The 23,110-nt window shown below is 42.0% G+C and overlaps 1 protein-coding gene across 1 annotated transcript in view; it reads left to right on the forward strand.

Annotated features, from left to right (window-relative positions):
- LOC126298823 (zinc finger protein 263-like) overlaps positions 1 to 23,110 on the forward strand; it is a 98,845-nt gene that overhangs the window by 58,105 nt on the left and 17,630 nt on the right. Inside the window, exons 3-4 of the mRNA XM_049990290.1 lie at positions 191 to 245; positions 17,765 to 17,942. Coding sequence (XP_049846247.1) covers positions 191 to 245; positions 17,765 to 17,942 — 233 coding nt within the window. The remainder of the gene's footprint in view (positions 1 to 190; positions 246 to 17,764; positions 17,943 to 23,110) is intronic.

Raw genomic sequence — 23,110 nt, forward strand, 5'->3', positions numbered from 1 at the left:
TGTGTGTGTGTGTGTGTGTGTGTGTGTGTGTGTGTGTAACCTAGTCCAGAGAGTTAGTTGATTCAGAAACAAAATAATTTTATTATTTTGGTGCTTAGTGCTGGTAGTGTTTTGTTACTTCTTTTTCCTTATACATGTGGTACAGAGTAATGATTTATTTTTTTAAAAAAATATTTTTTATGTCCTGTAGCAGTCACCGAGAGTGAGTCATCCTGCAGTTATCGAAGGATCTGATGCTAAGACAGGTATAGTTCTAAATTTATTGCTATTTTTCCTTACTATGGTTTCTAAATACAAAAGTGCACAATCACACTGTTACAATGTCACCAGTCAGAAGTAATTTCCCAGTTTTTTTCTGTTTGTTAACAAAATTTAAGTGATGGAATAAATTGCAAGGAAATGGTATTAAAGTTCTAACCCACAATAAAAATGTAAAACAAGAAAGAGTACACGTCAGTACTAAATTTATTCATATTTGACTTCAGTAATTTAACATTAAAGGAATAATAATAATATTAATAATAATAATTTTATGCATTATTTTGTTGTAGCTCAAGAAACGTTTACTTGATAACTGTTCAAAATATTTACATTGAACAACAGTTGTATTTTAGTTTATGGCAGATATGTTCAGTCATCCTGTTACTAGAGTTCTGTGGATAATAACATGGATTGATTGTAATCTGCCTTTCTCGGCCACTTAGTGCTCCGTTAATTTGACTGTGAAGTTGGTATTTCTGTGAGCAATTAGTTTGTTGTGTCATACATCTGCACTGACAGTTTGCTGTAGGGTGTTGGCATTTGTTGTTCTGTTTAGATATTAGTTTATTCCGACAGTTTCGATTGTAATTTAGATCACCAGAAATGGGGAACAGGAAAAACTTTACTGTAAAGAAAAATTTTTCCAGGCTTGCGACTACCAGTTCTTTTTCTAGCTAAGAGAAATGTATCAATCATGATGAGACACCTCCAGATCCCTGTTTTGTTTTATTTTATTTATTTACTATCTGTCTTTATTTTTAGTGAAATAGAGATACAGATAGGTGGTTTCTGTTAGAGAACTAATAAAAGTTAAGGAACTGAAAATTGTAGATAGTAATCACATTGTTTCAGTGTAGGTTTCTTGCTCACAAGTGTGACCATGTGTTTTTGACATCCACATCTAAAGAGACAAAGTTGCCAGGTGTTGATATAGTAGGTTTCCAGGCTGAAAACTAAGTTCTGTTAGAATCTCTGAAATGTAACGCAGTTACTGGTTATGACACACATTGCAGACACTCTGGGTAATAAACCAAAATGTCATGCTATGGTATTTATTTGGAGCAATTGTAAATTTTGAAATGTAAATATTGTCATGTTCAATGAAATGCAAATTTTATTTGACACATGATGAAAAATTTTGCAAATTATTTAGCCTGTGTGCATTTACATCTTCCTAATGAGGACATTATGCATGAAAAGTGTAGCAAATTGCTGAAATTTCTGTGGGTTCTAATTCGATTGCACAGGAAACTACAGTGGCAAATTTAGCCTTGCACTGAAGATTTAGGTACTGTTGTTGTTATCATTTATATGAATTTTATTTTACTTTATCATTCAGATTTAACTGTAGGACAGCAATTCAATGAATTTCATATAATTAAAGTTGGCTTCATGTACCTGATTTTTTTTTTTTTTTTTTATATTTACTAGCATGACAGATGCAATCAAATGAATGGCAAATGCTGCAGAATTTTTACAGAGATTACAGATGTGAACTGACAAGTTTAGGTTGTTATATGTAATAACAGAAATTTGATAGACACAAGTGCTCAAGTAAAAAGGGTAACAGATGTACGAGAATGGTTCCAAAATCTTTATCCCAAAAAATACTAGTCTAATCTGATGAAGAATGTTCTCAGCAGCCGGCTGGAGTGGTCGAGCGGCTCTAGGTGCTACAGTCTGGAACCGCGAGACTGCTACGGTCGCAGGTTCAAATCCTGCCTCTGGCATGGATGTGTGTGATGTCCTTAGGTTAGTTAGGTTTAAGTAGTTCTAAGTTCTAGGGGACTGATGACCTCAGCAGTTAAGTCCCATAGTGCTCAGAGCCATTTGTTCTCAGCAGCTATAGTGAAGTCTTTCAGACAGAACCATCCAATGTTTCAACCAGTTGCCAAATTCTCATAGTTACTATGTCTTTATGAAAAGAAATGTGGAATGGAGATGGAAACCTTATCTGTAAAAAAGTCAGATCAATATGATTCATCATAAATGTTGGATTATAATTTTCAAATGTGCACCTACTTGTATTTAATTAAAATGTGTATGGTGTTTAGCATTAGCTTTAATTTCATTTAAACATTTTAAAATATTTGATCAGGCAAACATCTGAAATTGAGGAACATAATAATAGAATCAAAAATCCACTTCAGCTGCCAGTAATATCTTTTTATTGTATGACCTGTTTTGAAGCATAAAGCTTCATTTTCAGGTGCCACCAACTGTGAATAAGAGGAGCTACTTGCATACAACCATGTGGCTGAGATACCAAAATGAAAGGTAAAGCTGTGAAAAGTAGTATACACACAATTATGGAGAGAGAAACGTGTGGCAGTCAGGCCAGTCAGTCATCAGTTGGGGTGGGGGGGTGTCACACTCACATAAAACACACACATGGGACTGGAACAAAGGCGCTAACATAGAGGGAGGGATCTGGACAAAAATGTACTAATAAATAAATAAATAAATAAATAAATAATTGCACTCACTGTAGGACCAGCAACTCGATGGTTCAAGCCCGCATCCAACCATCCAGGTTTAGTTTTTCCATGATTTCCCTAAATCTCATGAAGCAAATGCCAGGATGGTTCCTTTGAAGGGGCACAGCCAGTTTCCTTCTCTGTCATTCCCTAATGCGGACTTGTGCTCTTCCTCTAGTGACCCTCTTGATAAGATGTTAAACAAGAATCTCCTCCTCCAGCTGTTTCGCCTGCCTTGACTCAATGACACAGAAGTTATTAGTGCAGTCAGCAAGGGAGCTAGCTGACAGTGTCAGGGGAAGTGACTGATGTAGGTGCTAATTAGGTGGGGAACCGAAATAGATAGCTGAAAAAGTGCAGGAAATGGGCTGACTGGTCCATCTTCCCAGGTAAGTGTGGTTCACAAGATTGATACAAAGTAGAACTGCAAATCTAAGAACCTCCCCCCCCCCCCCCCAAGGTAAGTCTTTCCTTTCCCAGGATTGGAATGACCCCCCACCCTCTCCCTTAAAACCCACATCCTTTCGTCTTTCCCTCTCCTTCCCTCTTTCCGTGGGTTGCGAAAGCTTGAAATGTGTGTGTGTGTGTGTGTGTGTGTGTGTGTGTTTGTTATTGTCTCTATCAATGTACCAACGCTTTCGTTTGGTAAGTTACAGAGTCTTTGTTTTTAGATATAATAAGTATATTTAAACGTATTAACATGAGTGTTTGGCATACAATGCGTAAAAAAAAATCAATGTAGCAGTGTGTTTCAGAATAAAAAGATAGAAAACAAAAATACAACTAAAATGGGGTACGCGAAGTATACAAAAAATATCTAAAAGGTGAGCAATAAAATGACAGGTGAAGTGTGGTAGGAGAATGATGCCAGCCACGAAAAGATTAGCGATAATGTATAGACATGTCTTAAAGAGCCAACTCAGTCATAGTATAAAAAGCTTAGTCAGGATTAGAATGACATACACAGTGATGGGAAAAAAAAAAATGTTTTGCGACAAAAACAAAAGTTGGTAGGTGCATTACTACATCTGGAAGATGATGGTTAATCAAATTTCGCACCAGTCGCAAAAGACTGGCACTAGCAGCACCACTATCAGGATAGTGAAGAATACCTTTAAGGTGAGAAAGACACCTCACTGAATTCCTTCTGTGATATTGCAGAAAGTCGTGGCGGGAATGTAGCCACTGTACACGATTGCTGATAGTGATGGTCACGAGGATGTACAGCCCCAAAAGACCAGGCTATGGATGGCAATGTGGCACTACCGAGAGGGAAGGCTATTTGTTCGGCATATGGTTCTGGTGCATCATACTGCATCTTCAGCAGCAATTGGAGCAGCAGTGGGCACCACAGTCCCTCAACAAACTGTTACTAATCAGTTACTTCAGGGACAGCTCTGTGCCACACACCATGTAGCATGCATTCCGTTGACCCCAAACTGCCACCATTTGTGACTTCAGTGGTGTCAAGCGAGAGCTCATTGGATGTCAACGTGGAGGTCTGATGAATTCTGGTTCTGCCTCAGTGCCAGTAAGGGCCATGTGTTGGTTAGGAGGAAGCCAGTTGATGGCCTGTAGCCAGCCAGCCTACGTACGTACGTACTTACCTACCTACCAGCACCAGATGTAATAAAAATAAGTGAGAAGTAAAAGTGGGCTGTATACTAGGACCAAAGAAAGTGAATAAAGAAATAGCCTATGTGTAGTGGATGAAACACTATCATTAGGAAAAAATAAAAATGCTAAAACAGGGGGTACTGATAGTATACAAATTAAACATTAAGATGACAGCAGATGAAGGGTGGCGAGAGAGATGGCAACCATTGAGATCGGTAATCGTATACTCATCTTTAATGTTCCGTGTTTTGTTTTTAAGGTAGTCTTGGTTGCAAACTGGTTTTTGTTTTTATCAGTTACACATTTTGTCTTTGTGAGGCATCATCAGATTATATGAAAAGCATAGAACAGAAAATTTTTAAAGTAACCGATGGTAACATAATTAAGCACGATTATAAACTGTGCATCCATGCACATAAGGATAATATATGTCAAAACTAACGTACAAAAATAGCAGAAGCAGCTTCATTTATCAGTTGCCACAATAGGGCACAAAATAAGAATAAAAATCATTTGGATAAGGCATCTGCTTGTAAGATGCCTTACCAGACAAAACAATCTAAATGAGAACGAAAATAAAATAATTTAACTACTGGGAGGCAATAAGAATGTAAAATAAAATATGTGAACCGTTAGATACCTTACATGTGCCAAGACCAGATCAGCACAGTGTACAACAGATTCTAAACACATGCAAAATGTCTGCTAAGTACTACAGCAAAAGCTACTATGAGGTAAATGATAACAGGTACAGAACTATAATAATTATAAGAATAAACCTGATGTAAACATTTCAATATGTATTCTTCCGCGTTTGCTGGAACCTCATTGGATTTCCGCTTCACACGGAACTGCAGCGAAGCTGTCTCGAGTAAAGTCAAGTACGATCATAAGGGTACGTTTTACGCTGTGTTATTGGCACATAGACTGCGCAATCATGCAGGACAATAGCTTTACCGCCGCATTTAACTTTGACAGTACTGGCCGGTCAGCTGGTACAGCTAGCCTGCGGTGACGTGGCCGGCTGCAGGTCACACGTTAAAAGACATAAGCAGAGGAACAATACAGCTTCAAATGTGATTTAATTTTTAAGCAGAATGAAATAATACACTGCAAATCTTCCACAATAAGCTCCTTAGACGACTAGACGAAAACCGCAACACTTTATCGTTTTTAGCTAACGTACTACTGTAATTAAAAACAAGAATGAGGAAAATTCCTGACTTAACCACAGGGTAATTTTTCTGCATAAGCTGTGTTTATCGTAAGAGTATGAAGGATTTCACCGTATAATTAAATATTGAAGCCACTGAAGGTATTACTTACAGTTAGTCGTCTGGTAATCTCTTAGCTTCTTCCTTATCCGAATCCGAAAAATACATTTCAGTTCTGGAAGTGTCACCTGCTACGTTGATAACGAGCATAACGACAACAGAATCCACTAAGTCAACCAAGCCCAGCATGCTCTCTTGTTTTATGACGAGCCCTTTTATATGCCTCCAGCGCTCGGCAGTGACGTGTGAAAAAGCTGCGTGCGTTTAGTTCCAGCACGTCTGGCAGCTAAATAGTCTTGCTACTTCTGGGGCCAAATCCCGCAGCTTGGCTCCATATCAGTTCTGTTGGGTTCATACTGTAATGGTACAGTAGCAAGTGTAAAAATCCAGCATTTATATGATGTGCTCGATGCGGTGAAAATGATTGTTTTTCATGTTTCTACGACACTTAGCTACCTCTGCGGTATAAAACGATGGACATGTCCAAATAAAGATGATTTGGTTTTTCATTTCTGTCTTAAAAAATTAAATTATGTTTTCTTAATTTAAGCCACTTTTATGAACAGTCTTTCATAAAACATCGATAATTAAGAATTTGTATTCGAAATGGAAACAGGAATTTCGCGTCCAATATGTAATTAGAAACAAGAAGACGTGCATTATTCATAAAAAATGATTATTAGTTTTATAATTACGAGATGTGCGTATTTCATATTGAACGAGGAAAAAATTGATATTAAGGAGATTTGAACCAACGTAAGAAGAACCGCAATTCGCATTACGCTACCGAATGCGCTTACGCTACCGAATGCGTTACGCGCTTTTTTTTTTTCATTCTTTTTCCTCTTTTTTTCCACCTGGGGCGGGCTGGCAGCAGCAGCAATATGCGAAAGACAGTAATTGTACAAAGAAGACATTTGAAATAACAGAATGGAGGAAAAATTGGGTACATAGATATTAAAAATGGGGAACAGTGTGGAAGAAAACAGACAAAAATGGGGGGACTGTAAAATGGAGATAAAAACCGTAAAAAATTAGCGCACACAAAACAAAACCACACACAGGATCATAAAAGTATCGACGGACGGCGTAGCATATAACAATCACGGAAGGTGGGGAGGGGAGGAGAGGGGGGGAGGAGACGGGCGAGAGGTACGCTGAGGGGGGCTGGGGAGGGAAGGACGTGGGAGGGAAGCGAGGAGGGGGTGCAGGGACTCAGGGAGGCCCTGGGGAAGGGGGGGGGGGGTACAAAGACAGGTTATAGTTGGAAGAAAGGGTAGATGTCAGGGTGAAGTTTAACATCCGGGAGGGGAGGTGCTGGAAATTGCCCTGGTGAAGGAGATAGAGGGTGTAGAGGTGGAGAGGGCGGGATGCAGCGATAGAGGCACGGCAATGACTGGGGGGGGGGGGGGGTGAGAGGAAGGAGGATACCAGAAGGGGGGGGGGGAATCAAGCCTGCGGACAGTGAAAAGGGTGCGGAGATGTTGGAGGAAAAGGAGGAGGTGAGGGAAAGGGATGAGGTCATACAGGAGCTGTGTGGGGGAAGGAAGGCAGATACAAAAGGCAAGGCGGAGCACATGTCGTTCGAGGATTTGGAGGGCCTGGTAAAAGTGGGTGGGTGTGGAGATCCAGGCAATGCTGGCATAACAGAGGATAGAAGGGATGAGGGATTTGTAGGTGTTAAGGATGGTGGAAGGATGCAATACCCATGTCTGTCCAGGCAGGAGTTTCAGGAGGCGGGAATGGGCTTTCTGCTGGGTGGTTAGTAGGTGAGAGGTCAAGGTTAGGCGACAGTTGAGGGTGAGGCCAAGGTATCTTAGGGTGGGGGTGAGATGGATGGGATGACCATAAATGGTGAGGTGGAAATCATGGGAACGGAAGGAGTGGGTGGTGCGGCCTATGATGGTTGCCTGGGTTTTGGGAGGGGTTGAGATGAAGGAACCACTGGTTACACCAAGTGGTGAACTGGTTAAGGTGGGTTTGGAGGGTGCGATGGTGCCATTGGAAGGGTAGGATAGAGAGCCAGGAAGGCAGTGTCATCAGCATATTGGAGAAGTTGGACAGGTGGGGGTGGCTTGGGCATATCAGTGGTGTACAGGAGATAGAGGGGAGGGGAGAGGACGGAGCCCTGGGGCATGCCAGCAGTGGGATGAAAGATACGGGAGTTGGTGTTGTGGATGACGACATAGGAAGGATGGTGTCAGAGGAAGGAAGTGACCAGATGGACAAAATTGACAGGCAGGCATAGGTTTCGAATTTAAAGAGAAGACTGGGACGCTATATGTGGTAATAGGCATTTTGGAGGTCGAGGGAAACAAAAATGGCGGAGTGATGGAAGTTAAGCTGGAGGGAAAGAAAGTGGACAAGGTTAAGGAGTTGGTGTTCAGCGGAGGAGGGGGTCGGAAGCCACACAGGGTAAGTGGGAGTAGGTGGTTTTGATGAAGGTGCTGATGGATACGACAGGAGAGGATGGATTCAAAGACCTTACTGAAGACGGAGATGAGGCACATGGGATGATAGGAAGAGGTTTGTTGGGTTTGAGGAATAAGAGGACGTGGGAAGTGTTCTACAGGTCAGGGTAGAAGCCAGTAGAGATGATGACGTGATAGAGATTGGCAAGGACAGTCACGAAGGAGAAGGGACTTTCTCTAAGGTGGTGGTAGGTGCCACAGTCGTGACCAGGGGCCGTGTTGCGTTTAGACTGGAGGATAAGTTTAATGTCTTGTGCTGTGATTGGAGTGTTCAAGACAGAGAGGGGGCCAATTGCCCCAAGTATTGGAGACCAGGAGCAAGTGGAGTGACTGAGGTATTGGCGCATTCCATAACGGTGGGGAAAAGAGAATAATCAAAGTGGGGATCGTCAGGGACGGATAAGACCTCAGAAAAGTGGGAAGCGAAGTGGTTAGCCTTACTGAGGTTGTCACGAAGGGGGCAGTCATTATGGAGAACAGGGTAATGGGGTGTGGAATGGGAACCAGTAAGGTGATGGAAGATGGACCAGTACTTGGAGGAGTTGATAGGAAGGGTGGCGTTGAGTTGTGTACAGGTCTGGCACCAGTCCAGGTATTTCTTTGCTGTAATAAGGTTCTGTGCATGTCCTGCATTTGCCAATGATGGAGTGTATCCCTGTCACAAGTGTGCAGGAAGGAGCGATAGAGGCGGCAGGATTCGCGGAGGAGGAGGAGGACAGTTCACGGAGGGAGAGTGGGACGGTGGGGTTGGATTGTTTTAGAAGGAACATGGGCCTCCACGGCACATCAGTAATTACAGTCTGAAGGAAGGACGGGGGATGAAATCGTCAGGATGGTGATAAGTAAGAGGGTGGCTTTTGACCTGGGTGGCGATGGATTCCCAGTTGGCATGACGGTAGTCATGGACGACCTTGGGAGGGGGTGCAGGGTGGGGAGCCGGAGGGGTATGGTGAGCAGACGCTATGGTGAGAAGGATGGGGAGGTGGTTGCTGCCTGTGGGTTCAAGGATGTCGACGGCGATACGCCCAAGGAGGTTGGTGGAGGCAATGACAACATCAGGGATGATGTCACTTTCGGGACAGGTGTGCTGGCGAAGGGGAATAAGGTCACCTTAGATCATGGAGAGGAACTGATACCACCACTGAAGGGCGGCAGGGGAGCGGCTATGGATGTTAATGTCCAGCAATCACATAGGTGGAGAAGGTGTGGTCAATGTGGGAGATGAAGTCATAGGGAAGAGAAGCAATGGAGCGGACATAGATGGTCGCGCAGATCATTGTGAGGGAGGGGAAGATGATGTTGAGGATAAGGTGTTTAGTGGGGTCATTTAGGAGGGGTTGTGGCCGGATGGGGATATGCTTAAGGTGGCCAATGGCGACACCACCCTGTGCTCTAGGACCAGGAGCATCAGTGCGGTTTAGGATATAGGGAGATGTGTGGATAGTATGGTGGGGCTGGAGAAAGGTTTCGTTCAGGAGGCAGGTGTTGACCCGATGGTGGGAGAGGGTATTCATGAGTAGGTATTTGTTGGTGCGGACATACTGGAATAGGATGCGACACTCATACCGCACCATGACGGGAGCAGAGGGGGGTTGAAGAGAGGGGAGGGAAGAGAATTAGACTAGGGAGTCGAGGCAGGTGAAGGTGAAGTGGGCTTGGTTGTGGGAGTAAGTGGAGAAGGTGTAAGACAGAGTGGGCAGCGAGGAATATTTGTTGGAGGGTGTGGCGATGCTGGAAAGGGTGAATGTTTTGGAGGTCTATGGTGAGGAACCAGATGATGTCTTCAGCTGTGGATGGTAGGACGGAGGGAATTGTTGGTGTGGACGGGGGAGGGGGGGGGGGATCAGTGGGATGGACAGGGACAGTAAGCTCAGGGGTGGCAGGAGGGGGTTTAGCTTTACACTTGTGGGAGCAGGTGGGATAGGGGCCGTTGTAGGTGTTACAGGAGGGGTGGTGAGGTTGGGGCAGTGTTTAAGAAAGTGGGAGGCCTTGCAATGACAGGTGAGGGAATATTTGCAGTTGGGGGTTAGGTGATCGTTGTACATGTGCCAATGCTGGCAGAGGTTGGATTGAGGAGGGGATTTGGAGGATTCAACATGGTGGCCAAGGTGAAAAATCAGGGCACCCTGGGTGAGGAGGTGGTAAATGAAGGGAGCGGACTCCAAAAAGACCCACACGAGATAGATGGGACCAGAGGCACTGTGGATACGTCAGTCAGAGCGAATTTCCAGGTCCGGGTGTGAGTTCAGTTCCGCCAACACCTCAGCCTCCATGATCACCGGACTGAGCTTGGTGATCACGGCAGTGTAGGTGGGGGGATGACGGGGAGGCTGGGGCTGAAGGGGCAGAGGAAGAGGAAAGGAAGGGTGTCAGAGAAGCATGGGGACCAAACAAAATGCGCAGGAGTTTACAGAGGAAATCCATGTGAAAGGAGGGGGAATTGATGAGGACTGAGTCCCTGCGAGGAATCAGCTGGGAGATGGGACCACCAGGTAGACACCTTCATATCTCCATGGTGAGGGTACGGGCATCAAGGAACTTAGGGTCTGGGGTTGACAGGACATAGGTGTGGAGGGCAGGGACTGGGGTATGGGTGGCAGGAGGAGTGGGGGAGGTGGTGACTTTTTGTTGGAAATGGTGTGAGTAGGCAATAACGTGCTTCTGGGGTTTTGATAGATCAAAAATCGTCATGACTATCATCTAGGTGTTTTATAATCCCCATCTCTTGGAGCCAATTCATCTTCTTCCCTTTGTGAGCTGTGTGCAGCACACTTATGTTATTAAAGTTGGAGGCTGATGACCATTTGATTTCAGGTGCTCAGCAAAGGCAGAATGATGCTTTAGTTGTCCTCTCTTAATAAGTAAATGCTCATTAAATCTGATTATAAGCTTTCTATCAGTCAGTCTCCATGTGATGCATCACAGTCTTTGCAGTCGATCCTGTAAGCACCAGAACCTGCATATTTGTCTTTGTGCCGTGTTCATTGTGGGTGTAATAATTTTGCACTTTATTAGTTGATGAGGAAACAACTTCCATATCTTGCTTCTTAAACAGCTTAGCAAAGCCACATGAGAGATTCGCTACAAATGGGGTCTTCACAATTTTTTGTCAAGATTAGTGGGATTCTGGACTCATTTGGTAGGGTCTTTTGTTTATATAAATCATCAACTATCATTGAGCTATACCCATTGCTGATCGGAATATGTTTTAGATTAGCCTTCTCTTTGTCTTTGGATAAATGGCTTGACAGAAGGTCACTGATGCAGTGTAGCATGGATTTCAAGAAGCTAATCTTACTGCAGTAAAGGTGACGTGAGAAAGCATGTATGACTGCATCACTAGTGGTGGGTTTGTGGAAAATGTAAAACTGAATGATGCCCACAATAATGTCTCTCCCATAATATTTTTTGCTTTTAGGTAAGACTACCATACTTTATTATTCTTGCTTCTGCTACTTGCATGTTTTGGTTATAGTATTTTTTAATAAATGTACATCCACAGAGGATATTTATTAGTAAGCTGTGTTTTTTTCTTTTTTTCCCCCTCTCATGTACTCCTGGTTGCTTAAAGATTCTTTTATGTATTTAATTATGTTGCCTTCGTAAATCCTCCAACACTTAGATCATTCACTCTATGGGTTAAATTATGTTTTAAGATCCTGTTATGCAATTTTAAACACTTCATCTTAAGCATTTTTGTGAGTGGCAGTGTTTTTCCCGTATATTATTTTTCTGTGATCTTTAATTGTCACCAATTAATTGGTTATTTATTAGATGCTTTTATATATTTTATTGTGGTAACATCGTAGCCCTCTGATAGCAGTATTACTTACTCCACTTGGTTTGTGATGGCCTAAGCTACAATTTAAGACCTTTTTACGCACAAGTTTTCCTTCTCAGCAATTTTGTAAACAGCAATGTTTTATCCCGCACTTAGTGTTTTGTTAGCCCCAGATGTTATCAGTTAAATTTCATAGCTTTCCATAATGTAAGTTGTGTCTGCCCCTTGCGAACATAGTCACATACACTTTAAATAATTTAAATTTTGATTCCTATTGAGTAATGCATATGGCTTATTCAGCTGTGGTCGATGCTTGTGTCATCTAGACCACACAAGTGGTACAGGTACTGTGCCTCTTATTGTATACCTCACCTCATAGTAGCTTTTCCTGTAGTCCTTAGCAGACGTGTTTCACAGGAACACTTTCTAGCTTGTGGCGTGCATGTTGTATGTGTGTTTACTCTCTGGACAATGTTATGATCTTATCTTAGCACAAGTAAGGTATCTAACTGTTCACATATTTCATTTGTTTTACATCCTTTATTGCCTCCCAGTAATTTAATTAATTTAGTTTGATTTCCATTTAGACTCTCTTCAGTCTGATAAGACTTTTGACCAGCTGATGCCTTATCTAGATGATTTCTATTCTTATTTTATGCCCTGTTGTTGCAACTCATGTATGAGACTACTTCTTCTACATTTTTATGTGAGTTTAGAGGTATGCTATTATCACTCTTTGTGTGGTTGCACAGTTAAGAATCATGCTGCATTATGTTACTGTTTGTTACATTTAAAAAAAAAAATGTTTTATGTTCTTCAGATGATCTGATGATATTTTACAAGGCCACAATGCATAATTGGTATGAATAAAAACAATTCTGCAACTGAGACTGCTTTTATTCAAGGAAATATCATAACCAGTTGCTGTACCGAACTGCCAGTGATGAACTGGAACCAGTAATGGCTTCAAGAGCCAAAACAAAGTCTTACTATAATAAGCTTAGTCAGAATTAAACTGATATACATAACAGGAATAGCAATGTAAATATATGAAAGAGAACGGTGCATCTACACAGCACTAGATGTAATAAAAATAAGTGATAAGTAAAATGGCCTATAAACTAGAACAAGTGAAGCTGAGTGAAGAAACTAAACCTAAGTGTAGTTGATAAGAATCCTAAAATTCAGTTACAGGATGTTCACTGTAATGACGAAGTATTAAAATGAAATAATGTAAGGTATATTAAATACATGAGAGTATCAATGTTAAAATAATTTTTCAGGTACTAACGAATAGAAGCTTGGCAGACTTAGTGCTTAAGAAATTCATAGTTATTGGGAATAAACTTGGGTTTAAGCATAGTTTGTCCATTTACCTTAAACACAGGGTTCTGGTTCAGATAGTGCAAAATTTTGTATTTTGTGAAGGATGTCAAGGATATGTCTTTTAGGATAGTGGTGGAGATTGCTGTCATTCTTGTGCCATTCTTCACCTGTTGTCATTTCATTGCTTAATTTTTAGATATATTTTTATTTACTATCAGTACCTCTTGTGTTAGTATCATTTTCATCTTTCCCTAATTATAGTGTTCTTATCCACTATACGTAGGCTCAGTTTCTTTACTCACTTTCTTTAGTCATAGTTTAAATCCCTTTTTGCTTCTTGCTAATTTTTATTATGTCTGGTGCTGTGTGGATGCATCATGCTGTCTTATACATGTACATTGCCATTCCTGTTGCATATATTACTGTAAATGTGACAAAGCTTTTTATATTGACACTTTTCTTTTTTTTTAAGATGAGTGTATGCGCAGTTACTGATCTTAATGGTTGGCATCATTCTCCTACCACACATCACCTGTCATTGTCTTACTGCTCAATTTTTAGATATATAATTTTATACTGTTCATACACCCTGTTTTAGTTGTATTTTTATCTTTTTATTCTGATGCCCACTGATAGACCCACTTTTAGACATTTTGTGCCGAACACTCCTGTTTATAAGTTTTTGAAACATGGTTTTAGGAAATGTTTGCAGTCATAAAATACTACAAAAAATATAATATAAACAGTCTAGACCATGTAAAATATTTTATTTTGAAAATGGTGACCAGTTTCGAGCAATACCTGATCATCTTCAGACCAGTACATACTCCTTGCTGACTCCTGGAGCTGGTGGCATGAAGCACTGACTGCTCGTGGCTGGTGTGAAAAGCAACTTCAGGTGGCAGTTGTTCTTAACACCAGCCAGGAGCCGTTAGTGCTCCATGCCACGAGCTTCAGCAGTCAGCAAGAAATATGTAATGGTCTGAAGATGATCAGGTATTGGTCAAAACCGGTCATCATTTTCTAAAATAAAATATTGTATGTGGTCTAGACTGTTTTTATTATATTTTTAAACTCATAGCTCCTCCTCTTGTTCGCAGTTGGTGGTACCTCAGGATGAAGCTTTGGGCTTCAAAACAAGTTGTGCAGTAAATGGAAATTACCAGAAACTGAAGTGGATTTTTTGTTGTATCAGTCTTGAAATATTGATAAATACTCACATTTCTTCAGATTCTTTTTAACTAAACAACAACAACAACAACAGTTTAGGGGATGAATGTTAACAAACAGTATCTATAAAGGACATTGTTTCAGATTACTCTTATCATGTAGCGTTCACTCATTCATATGATATTTGCCAATTTAAAGAGCTGACCAGTCTGACAACAATTTCACAGTACATGTATACTCTTATGAAGTTTGTTCTTCATCATCTGTTATATTCTGAAACAAGTGATAATATCCACAGTTACTCAACTAGAAAAAAAATTATTTGTGTGTGTCAAATCTAACCCTGGTTTCCTAAAGAAGTGAATTATCCTGTAGGAAAAAGTTTGTTGATCACTCACCCAGTTATGTAAATTGCTCGATAGATAGAATAGTTGGTGATAAGTTTCTGCCTACTCGTTATATCCTTCTGAAATAATTTTTATTTAGAAACTTGGAGAATGTATTGCATAAGAGAAATAATTTTTGTTATCACTAAATTATTTTAGTTACTATTGGCAGCATGTGCCCCTATAAGTATTGCATTTAAGTTTTTTAAATAATCTGCAAAACTACCTGGTTTCAGATTGTTAAAAAATGTCACACAAATCTTCTATTGAGCATGCAGTTAACACTGATCTGAGTACAAGACAGCCATTTGACATAGAGAAATAAACTTTAAGCAATAGTTAGGCACAGAAACAAGAATCTAATACCATACTGACTGTTAATCAAATGTGACTGTTTCAAAAATATGAATAGGTTTTTCAGAGAGTGAAAAAGCCTAACATTACAGCTCAGATTTTTAACTTGTGCAGTTTTTTGGTGAATACATGTCTTTTCATATTTTAGTCAACAGCTTGTAGTAAATGTTAGCTTTTGGTAGAATTGTTACAAAAGGTACATATATAGTATATTTATGTTTTCTGTAAGCTAAATGCAAAATGGACATTTGTATGCTCATGACATGTTTTCCCCCCTCCAACACAGAGTACTGATGAGGACCTAACATCCTCAGAATGCCTTAAAAAATGGGCCTTCTGGGGTGCTCGCACATCTGATGCTGACCTTTCTAAACATAAAAAGAATAGCCACAAATGGTCCCTTTAAAGTTGATTGTCATTTGCCATACCTCTTAAGGTTGTCATCAATAGTGTTGACTACCATTTCTGATCCTAATTTGTGGATGCCAGCCTTTGTTTCTTGTGTAGGTAAAATGGGGTGCCTATCTGTCCAAATCAAACTTATTTGCGCCTTGTGGATGCAGCTTTCATGGAAATAGTGATAGCATATTAAATGAACTGTAAATACCATATTTTTCTTTCTTTACTTGAGTGGTGTACAATTTTACACCCCTCAATTTAGGATGGTTGGCACACTATGTCTCACATGGGTGATTCAGCAAGGTCATCTCACATTTAAATTATCTAGCTTTCTTGGTTACTCTGTAAATAACTTTACTGAATGGATAATATTTTCATGGTTTTGTTCTGCCTGAAGCATGAATGAGCACTCAAGCCGTCAGTGACTTTCATCCATGATTGTTGTCGGTAACTGTCTGGCTAATAGATGCTATGTTGGTCTTTTATACCTAATAGTTGGCCAGATGCATTATGCTGATGCTGTGCAATAATCAAGGAATTTGCACATGCTGCTGCAGATTATGTTCACCTCCGTAGATAGTGGTTAGCGCAGCTGACTGCCATGCAGAGGACCTGAGTTCGACTCCCAGTACTGTCAGGAATTTTTCCTTGCTGGGGGGAGTAGTACAGGGTGCATTCAACCTCTTGAGGCCAGGAGCTATTTGACTAATAAGTAGCGGTTCCAAGGTCAAAAAACTTGACAATGACTGGGAGTGTGATGTGCTGACCGCATGGCCCTCAGCACTGCATTCGTTGACACCATTGACAGAGGATGACCTGGCTATCGGTCAGCTCTGATTGGCCTGTTGGGGCCCAGAATGTGAAACTTCACCTGCCTTTATATATCACAGATTGTGTTGATGTTTGCAATGGAGGGATGCTAAGAACACCGTGAATCATGAATCTCTTTGGAAATTAGGTAACTTGAGGTACATAGTTGTAGCAGTGAATGTCTGCTGCTATGCACTGCTAAGAATATGGAAACTACCATGGTTTTATTTGATATTGTATATTCCTATTTTAGTAACTTCCTCTATGAAGGAATCTCAGTAGGTTGAGCCATGGAACAAGAGACAGTTCTATGCTTGTCTGTGAGACTACTCTCCAACCACCAATTTACATTAATTCAGTTAGGCAACAGTGCTCTTTTTGGGCAATACAATTTCTGTCACGATCACAAGAAATGTTACAAATTCAAGGAATCCATTAACCATGACTGCCTTATTGAACTTAGTGTCTCTGTTGTCTTCTTTACTTGTCAAAAAAAAGGTTGAGTGGCTTATCTGCCCAGGACCGTTCGTATTTTTCCCCACAGAGAAGAGGAACACAATATACAGGCCAACCTATAATGCATAGTGGCTGGGATGGCAAGCCTCTCTGGTGGGTGGTTGACCTGGGTAGGCAGAAATCAGGAAGCCAGTAGTTCACCACTCTGGGCAGGGTGCCATTGGAGTGGTGACTGAATGCCTAGTATTTTTCCAACGTATCATCATGGACCATTATTGTTAAAACATTCATTTATTGCTTAGCAAACTATAACAGTTGTGACAGTGCTCGGAGAAGCCAACAATCCATGGATATGTAAGGTGTAGAGGGCCTGTGAACAGAAGTGGCCATCAGCAGTGGCACCCAATTGGTGGAATGATGATGGCAGTGACTTGGCAAGGATGCTGACTACAACAGTGGGTGGTGGCCCAAAATGCAAACTACAGCCACGTGTAAGCCATGCACCTGCAGGAAGATGAGTTGTCTGTCAGTCTCAGAATCGACTGCCTAGCTGCACAGGACGGGGTGTGCTGAGGTGCGCAGAATCACACTGTGGATTCAGCATGGATAAGATGGCTCACAACAGCAGCATCTGCCCACACAAGCAGAGGCAGGCAGGGTGGAGTGTTCCCACATGATTGATGACAGCTGAACAGCTGCATGACTCTGAGCTTGATCCGTAGTCCACCATGGCAGGAGGCCAGCAGTGCCTGATCAATGTTTGCCATTGCCATTCTAATTGAATTTTTCAGTAGACCCAGGGCATGTGGTTGGTGGAAACAGTAGGATTATTTGCAGTGATTGCTTTGACTCCATGTGGCAATAGTAATGGCTGTGTAGCCTGATAAATAGTTATGTCAGCAATTTTTTTTGCTTTGAAATCTGTTTACTTCTCAATAGTTTCCCACATATCACATTTATGCAGTCACTTTTCTCATTACAGATAAGGAAAATGAAGATCAACTGTGTGTGCCAGTTGAGCCAAATGATGTAATGCAAGAACTGTGTGCACGAGCTGAATCACCAGTTGAGCCTACGTTCAACATTAAAGAGCCTCGCATTGGAGATTATGTGTTAGTAAAGGAGGAAACATTTGAACTAGCGAAGGACAAACATTGCAAGTAAGCAAGCACGTGCCCCTTTATTTAGATAGCACCGTAACTACATTTTAATGTTTACAGTGTTGTTGTTGTTGTTGTTGTTGTTGTTGTTGTATTTCATGTGACAGTAGCTGAATACTGTACATTTGAGGCGCCGAGTGCCAGAGAGAGTTATCACACAGTTATAGAAAAAAATGGTTTTTTGAAGCATTCAGGCACCTTTTATTGTCAGTTAGTGAATGTTAGAATCCCTGGTAGGTGAGAAGAGAGGATCTTAAGGAGCAGCCAGTGGGAAGCAGTACATGCTGAAGGCTATGTTGGGACGTGAATTGAGAGGGGGTAAGAGGACGGAGGAAGGGGAAACTGTTCGGTCAAGGGTGTGGGGACAGTGGGTGCCCGAGATCGAGGCCAGGACAATTTGGGAGTGAAGGATGTGTTTTAAGGGTAACTCCCACCTGCATGGCTCAGAGAAGCTGGTCGGGGAGGGAAGGATCCAGATGCTGTGAAGCAGCTGTTCAAATTGAGCATGTTGCTTCAGCTGCATGTTGTGACACCGGGTGGTCAGCTTTGTTTATGACAACAGTTTGGCGGTAGCCATTCATCGTGGTGGACAGCTGGTTGGTTGTCATACTAACATAGAAGGCTGTGCAGTATTTATAGCAGAGTTGGTATATGACATGGCCCCTTGTGAAAGCATGTGGTCTGGCCTCTGATGAGGTAGGATAAGCCTGTGGCAGGACTGGAGTTTGGAGGTACTGGGTAGGTGGAATGGGCAGATCTTTCACCTTGGTCAGCCACAAGGATATGATCTCTGTGCAAGGGGTTGGGGTTTGGAGTGGCTTAGGGATAGACTAGGATGTTGTGTAGGTTGGGTGGGCAGCGGAACACCACTTTAGAAAGAGTGGGGAGGATCTTGGGTATGATGTCCCTCATTTCAGAGCAGGACGTGAGATGATACAAGTTTTGGTGAAGCATAGGGTTCATCTGTTACAGTCCAGGGTGATTGTGCACTAGGTTTTGCAATGTATTACCAGCTTGTAAATATCTTTGAGAGGCCTTCAGCATACTGTGCGAGAGAGTTCTACTCAGTGGTGGTGGTGGTGGTTAGTGTTTAACGTCCCGTCGACAACGAGGTCATTAGAGATGGAGCGCAAGCTCGGGTTAGGGAGGGATTGGGAAGGAAATCAGCCGTGCCCTTTCAAAGGAACCATCCCGGCATGTGCCTGAAACGATTTAGGGAAATCACGAAAAACCTAAATCAGGATGGCTGGAAACGGGATTGAACCGTCGTCCTCCCAAATGCAAGTCCAGTGTGCTAACCACTGTGCCACCTCACTCGGTCTCTACTCAGTGCAGATATATCGTCCATGGGTGGCTAGGCCTTGTGGGAAGGATTTTTTCATGGGGAAGGGGTGGCAGCAGTCGAAATGCAGGTGCTGTTGTCGGTTAGTGGGTTTAATGTGCACAGAGGTCTGAATGGAGCCATCAGCGAGGAGTGGAGGTCAATGCCCAAGAAGGTGGCACGATGGGTAGAGGAGGGCCAGGTGAAGTGGATGGAAGAATGAAGCAGATTGAAGGAAAAGTGTTGGGGATGTGAAGAACTGGATATTGTGTGCTTGCCCCGAATCTGGCTCATGAACCAGTCTAGGGTTTAGGAATTTTTGCAGGCTAGGAAGGTTTCCTCTAGATGGCCCACAAACAGCTTGACATAGGAGGATGGCATACGGTTGCCCATGGCTGTGTCATGGATTTGTTTGCATACCTTCCCTTCAAAGAAAATGTAGTTGTGGTTGAGGATATAGTTTGTAAGGTTATGAGGAACAGGGTGATGGGTTTGGTGTCTGATGGAAATTGGGAGAGGTAGTGTTCAATATTGGCAAAGCTATGGGCATGAAGGATGTTGGTGTATGAAGAAGTGACATCAGCAGCGATGAGTAGGAGTCGGAGGATGAGTAGGTCTGGATCTGTTTTCAGGCTGTGTATGCTGTCGCTTTCTTCTGCTGAAAGGATAGTGTTCCTAGGAAGGGACCTGGGCAATGATGGTGAGACCAAGTTTGAGGTAATGAATTCCTGGAAACTGACTAGTTGGTTGGAGGGGGGAGGGTCACAGTTGGATGGTGGTATGAACTGGACAAGGTTCAATGATGGGATTAGGTTGGCTGTGGTTGGAGGGATTGGTGGCAAAGAAATGTTTCCACTGTAAGGATCAGGGGAAGGAGAGTAGGTCCTTGCAATTCCAACATGGCTGGGCAGAAAGTTAGGCCTTTTGATAGGACTGAAAAATTTCTGTGTGCCACGAGGAGTTTGCGTGGGTGTTCATTGTGAGCAGAATAGATGTTGACGGGTAATGGTACCCAAAGGTGGAAGTAGGATGTCAACATGTTGGACAGTTAGTGGCGTCTGGAGTGCACATGCAGGTTTAGGAGTGCAAAGGTTTCTATTTCAGAATGTTGTGTATGTAATGAAGATTGCACTGTAACAGTATCTTATGTAGAGAGTAGAGGTGGGTCAGCGATGTCTGTGCCATGGGAAAGTGTTTTTGCAGTACTAGGTTCATGAGGGATAAGGACTGCTGGAATCTAGAAAGGTGTAGCCTGTTGTGAAAGGAGTCAGGGTCAGGTCGATCAGGGTGGGCGGGGGGGGGGGGGGGGGGATTACATGGTTCAGACAGCATTTAAAGAACACCACATGGGTTTGGTTTTTTGCCAGGGAAAGGGATAATTTTCTGTTCTGGTGCAGAAAGGTGGAGCCAGGGCCCCTTAGGGTAGGGATGATGATAAGAAACAGGGAATGGGCGAGTGAAAATGTTAGGTGGTTATAAGGAGAACATGAAATTAAGCCTCATTCAGTTCGTTTAGTGGAAAGTGTGGAAGAAATTATGCTGGGAACAATAGGATGGTTTTGTGGCATGATGATATTTAGATCGCACATAACTTATCGTTACATGTTGGGGGAAAAAAAGAAGGAAAGATGAAAGTAATGACTAGAACCATGTGTGAGGAGGGATGGGTGGATTCGGATGTTAAATGTTGTGGTTGATAGCTGGGAGGTGTTATAACTGAGATCCAGTGGATGAGTGTTACATAGAAGTCTGCAGTGCAGTTGTAATGGCTGCGTCCGGTACTGCCGGACGCCACGAAAGTTTTGCGCGACCATGTGATGTTATCCGGCACAGGCGAAATGTGTGCATTACAGAAGCAGGCAGGAAAATTCTGGAAAGATGCAGATGGACAATACAGGAAGACAAGGGATGGAGATCACATATTGTAACAGGGTGTATATGCACCGGGACAAACGTGAAATCTGGGAAAAACACGGGGAATTTTTTCATCCAGGAGAAAACAGGGAAAAACTTTGGAATTTTTGATTGTGTTAGTTTTCAGTTAAATTTTTGTAATTTTAACTGGTAAGAACTGATACTCTAACGAAGAATTTTGCTTTAGCTAGCTACTGCAAAATAATACTACAACAATAAAACATAAACGAGGGAAAGAAAACCAAAGCACACACAAGCGTCTGCCAACACCAAAATGTGTGAAAGCACTGAGGACGAAGACTATTCAATACTTTATAACAACAAAGTGATTCCATTGGCTGTTACATCAGAACGGCTTACATTAGGTTCGTTTGAGCAGTTGAGTCGCGTATGTACCTGCTTCCGCTTACTGCTACGTGGGCGTACGGCTGTTACTGTAGCTGTATCAGCAGTAGCAACAAGCAGCTAAGCTTGGTAGCGCATGCGCAGAGCAGTCGAAGTTGCAGTGGAGAGGGCGGTAGTCTCTACGTGACCCGTGTTTAGGTTTAGTGATTTTGCTGTTTCTTCTTCGTTTACAACTCTCACGCCAAATGAAAAGAGATTTCTGTGGCAGTGAGATAGCAAGTGAATCAAAATACATTTACATACTTATGGAAGGCTAAATTATGTTATTAGTTTTAGTTTCCTGATTTGATTTTATTTCCAGGTTTTTGGAAGTCAAGCATTAATTGCCTTGCAGAACACTGAAGTTGTTTTTATCGATTTGCTAAAGAAACTTGGCTTTTATTAATCGTTTCCGCAGAGGCAGTCAGTTTATTTGTAACGAAGTGTTTCATTCCACAGTATTGGCTAGTGCCTGCTGTTTTCTGAATTACAAATACCCGTTTTTATCTCATGGCACGTATGGCGTTATGCCATAAAGAACCAAACATACTCCAGTACTGTTACTCGAAGAAAATTTGCAGCCCGAAAACCACAGTGAAAAGTTAAATGTCCGGTTGGGGCTCACTTCTTCGTGAATCTGGACATACGAAAGTGCACTTTCAGCCGAATTATGTATTTTAGTCTGGTTTACGAAATTCCGATGCTGTTTGAGTACCCTCTGATGTTATGTGTCGTTTACGACGTACGTAAGATATCTTAATGCTATGTAGATACCACAGTCTAACATAGCAGTCGTGACACTTCGCCTCGATTTTGTTGCCTACTGCGCGAGCTGCGCCCCAAGCGGCCAGTTCTCTGTTAAAGTTCAAAGTGATCGTGAAATCGAAAGTGAATAGTAGTTGTTTATTTTGGTTTGTACAATGGCTTTTACAAATGGGAGCACAGCAAAATAAATTGCAGCAAAAACAAGAAAAAGACATCACATATTTTTTTTGTTTCCTAAGGACCCTGAGTGGTATATACCATCATGTTACTAAACTGTATCGTCAGGATTCACTTGCAAACTACATCTATATTGATGATTAATGTTTCGTTTTAGGGGCATAAAATGGCTAATGAATAGCAGACAAGAAGATCTTATGAAAAAATACCCTGTTTATCTTTATTATAAAATTAAGTTTTGTCCGCTACACGTCGAACGAAACCAGTTCACGAATGCAGACAATAATAAACTCGTGTGGAATGCGGATAACCACATTGTTTGACATTTCAAATGAGCCACCGCAACTGACGGTGTAGAGGAAATTGCCACAAAGGTTCGACAATCCGTCTAAAGCTGTAAAACACTCATATGGCTCAGAAGCAGCCAGTTCAACTCTCCATATATCAGTGCCAGATTCGTCTGAATCTTCAACACAGACCTCCTTTGACGATGAAGTGGTAAAATCAAGTACAGTTACTCGTATCTAGAAAAAGCGTGTGGAGTATCAGAATATGCAGGTCGCTAGACTTCGTGCAAAATTGTTATGGGACAAGGTCAAGTACAGAC

Source organism: Schistocerca gregaria, chromosome X, assembly GCF_023897955.1.
Source record: "Schistocerca gregaria isolate iqSchGreg1 chromosome X, iqSchGreg1.2, whole genome shotgun sequence".
Lineage (NCBI taxonomy): Eukaryota > Metazoa > Arthropoda > Insecta > Orthoptera > Acrididae > Schistocerca > Schistocerca gregaria.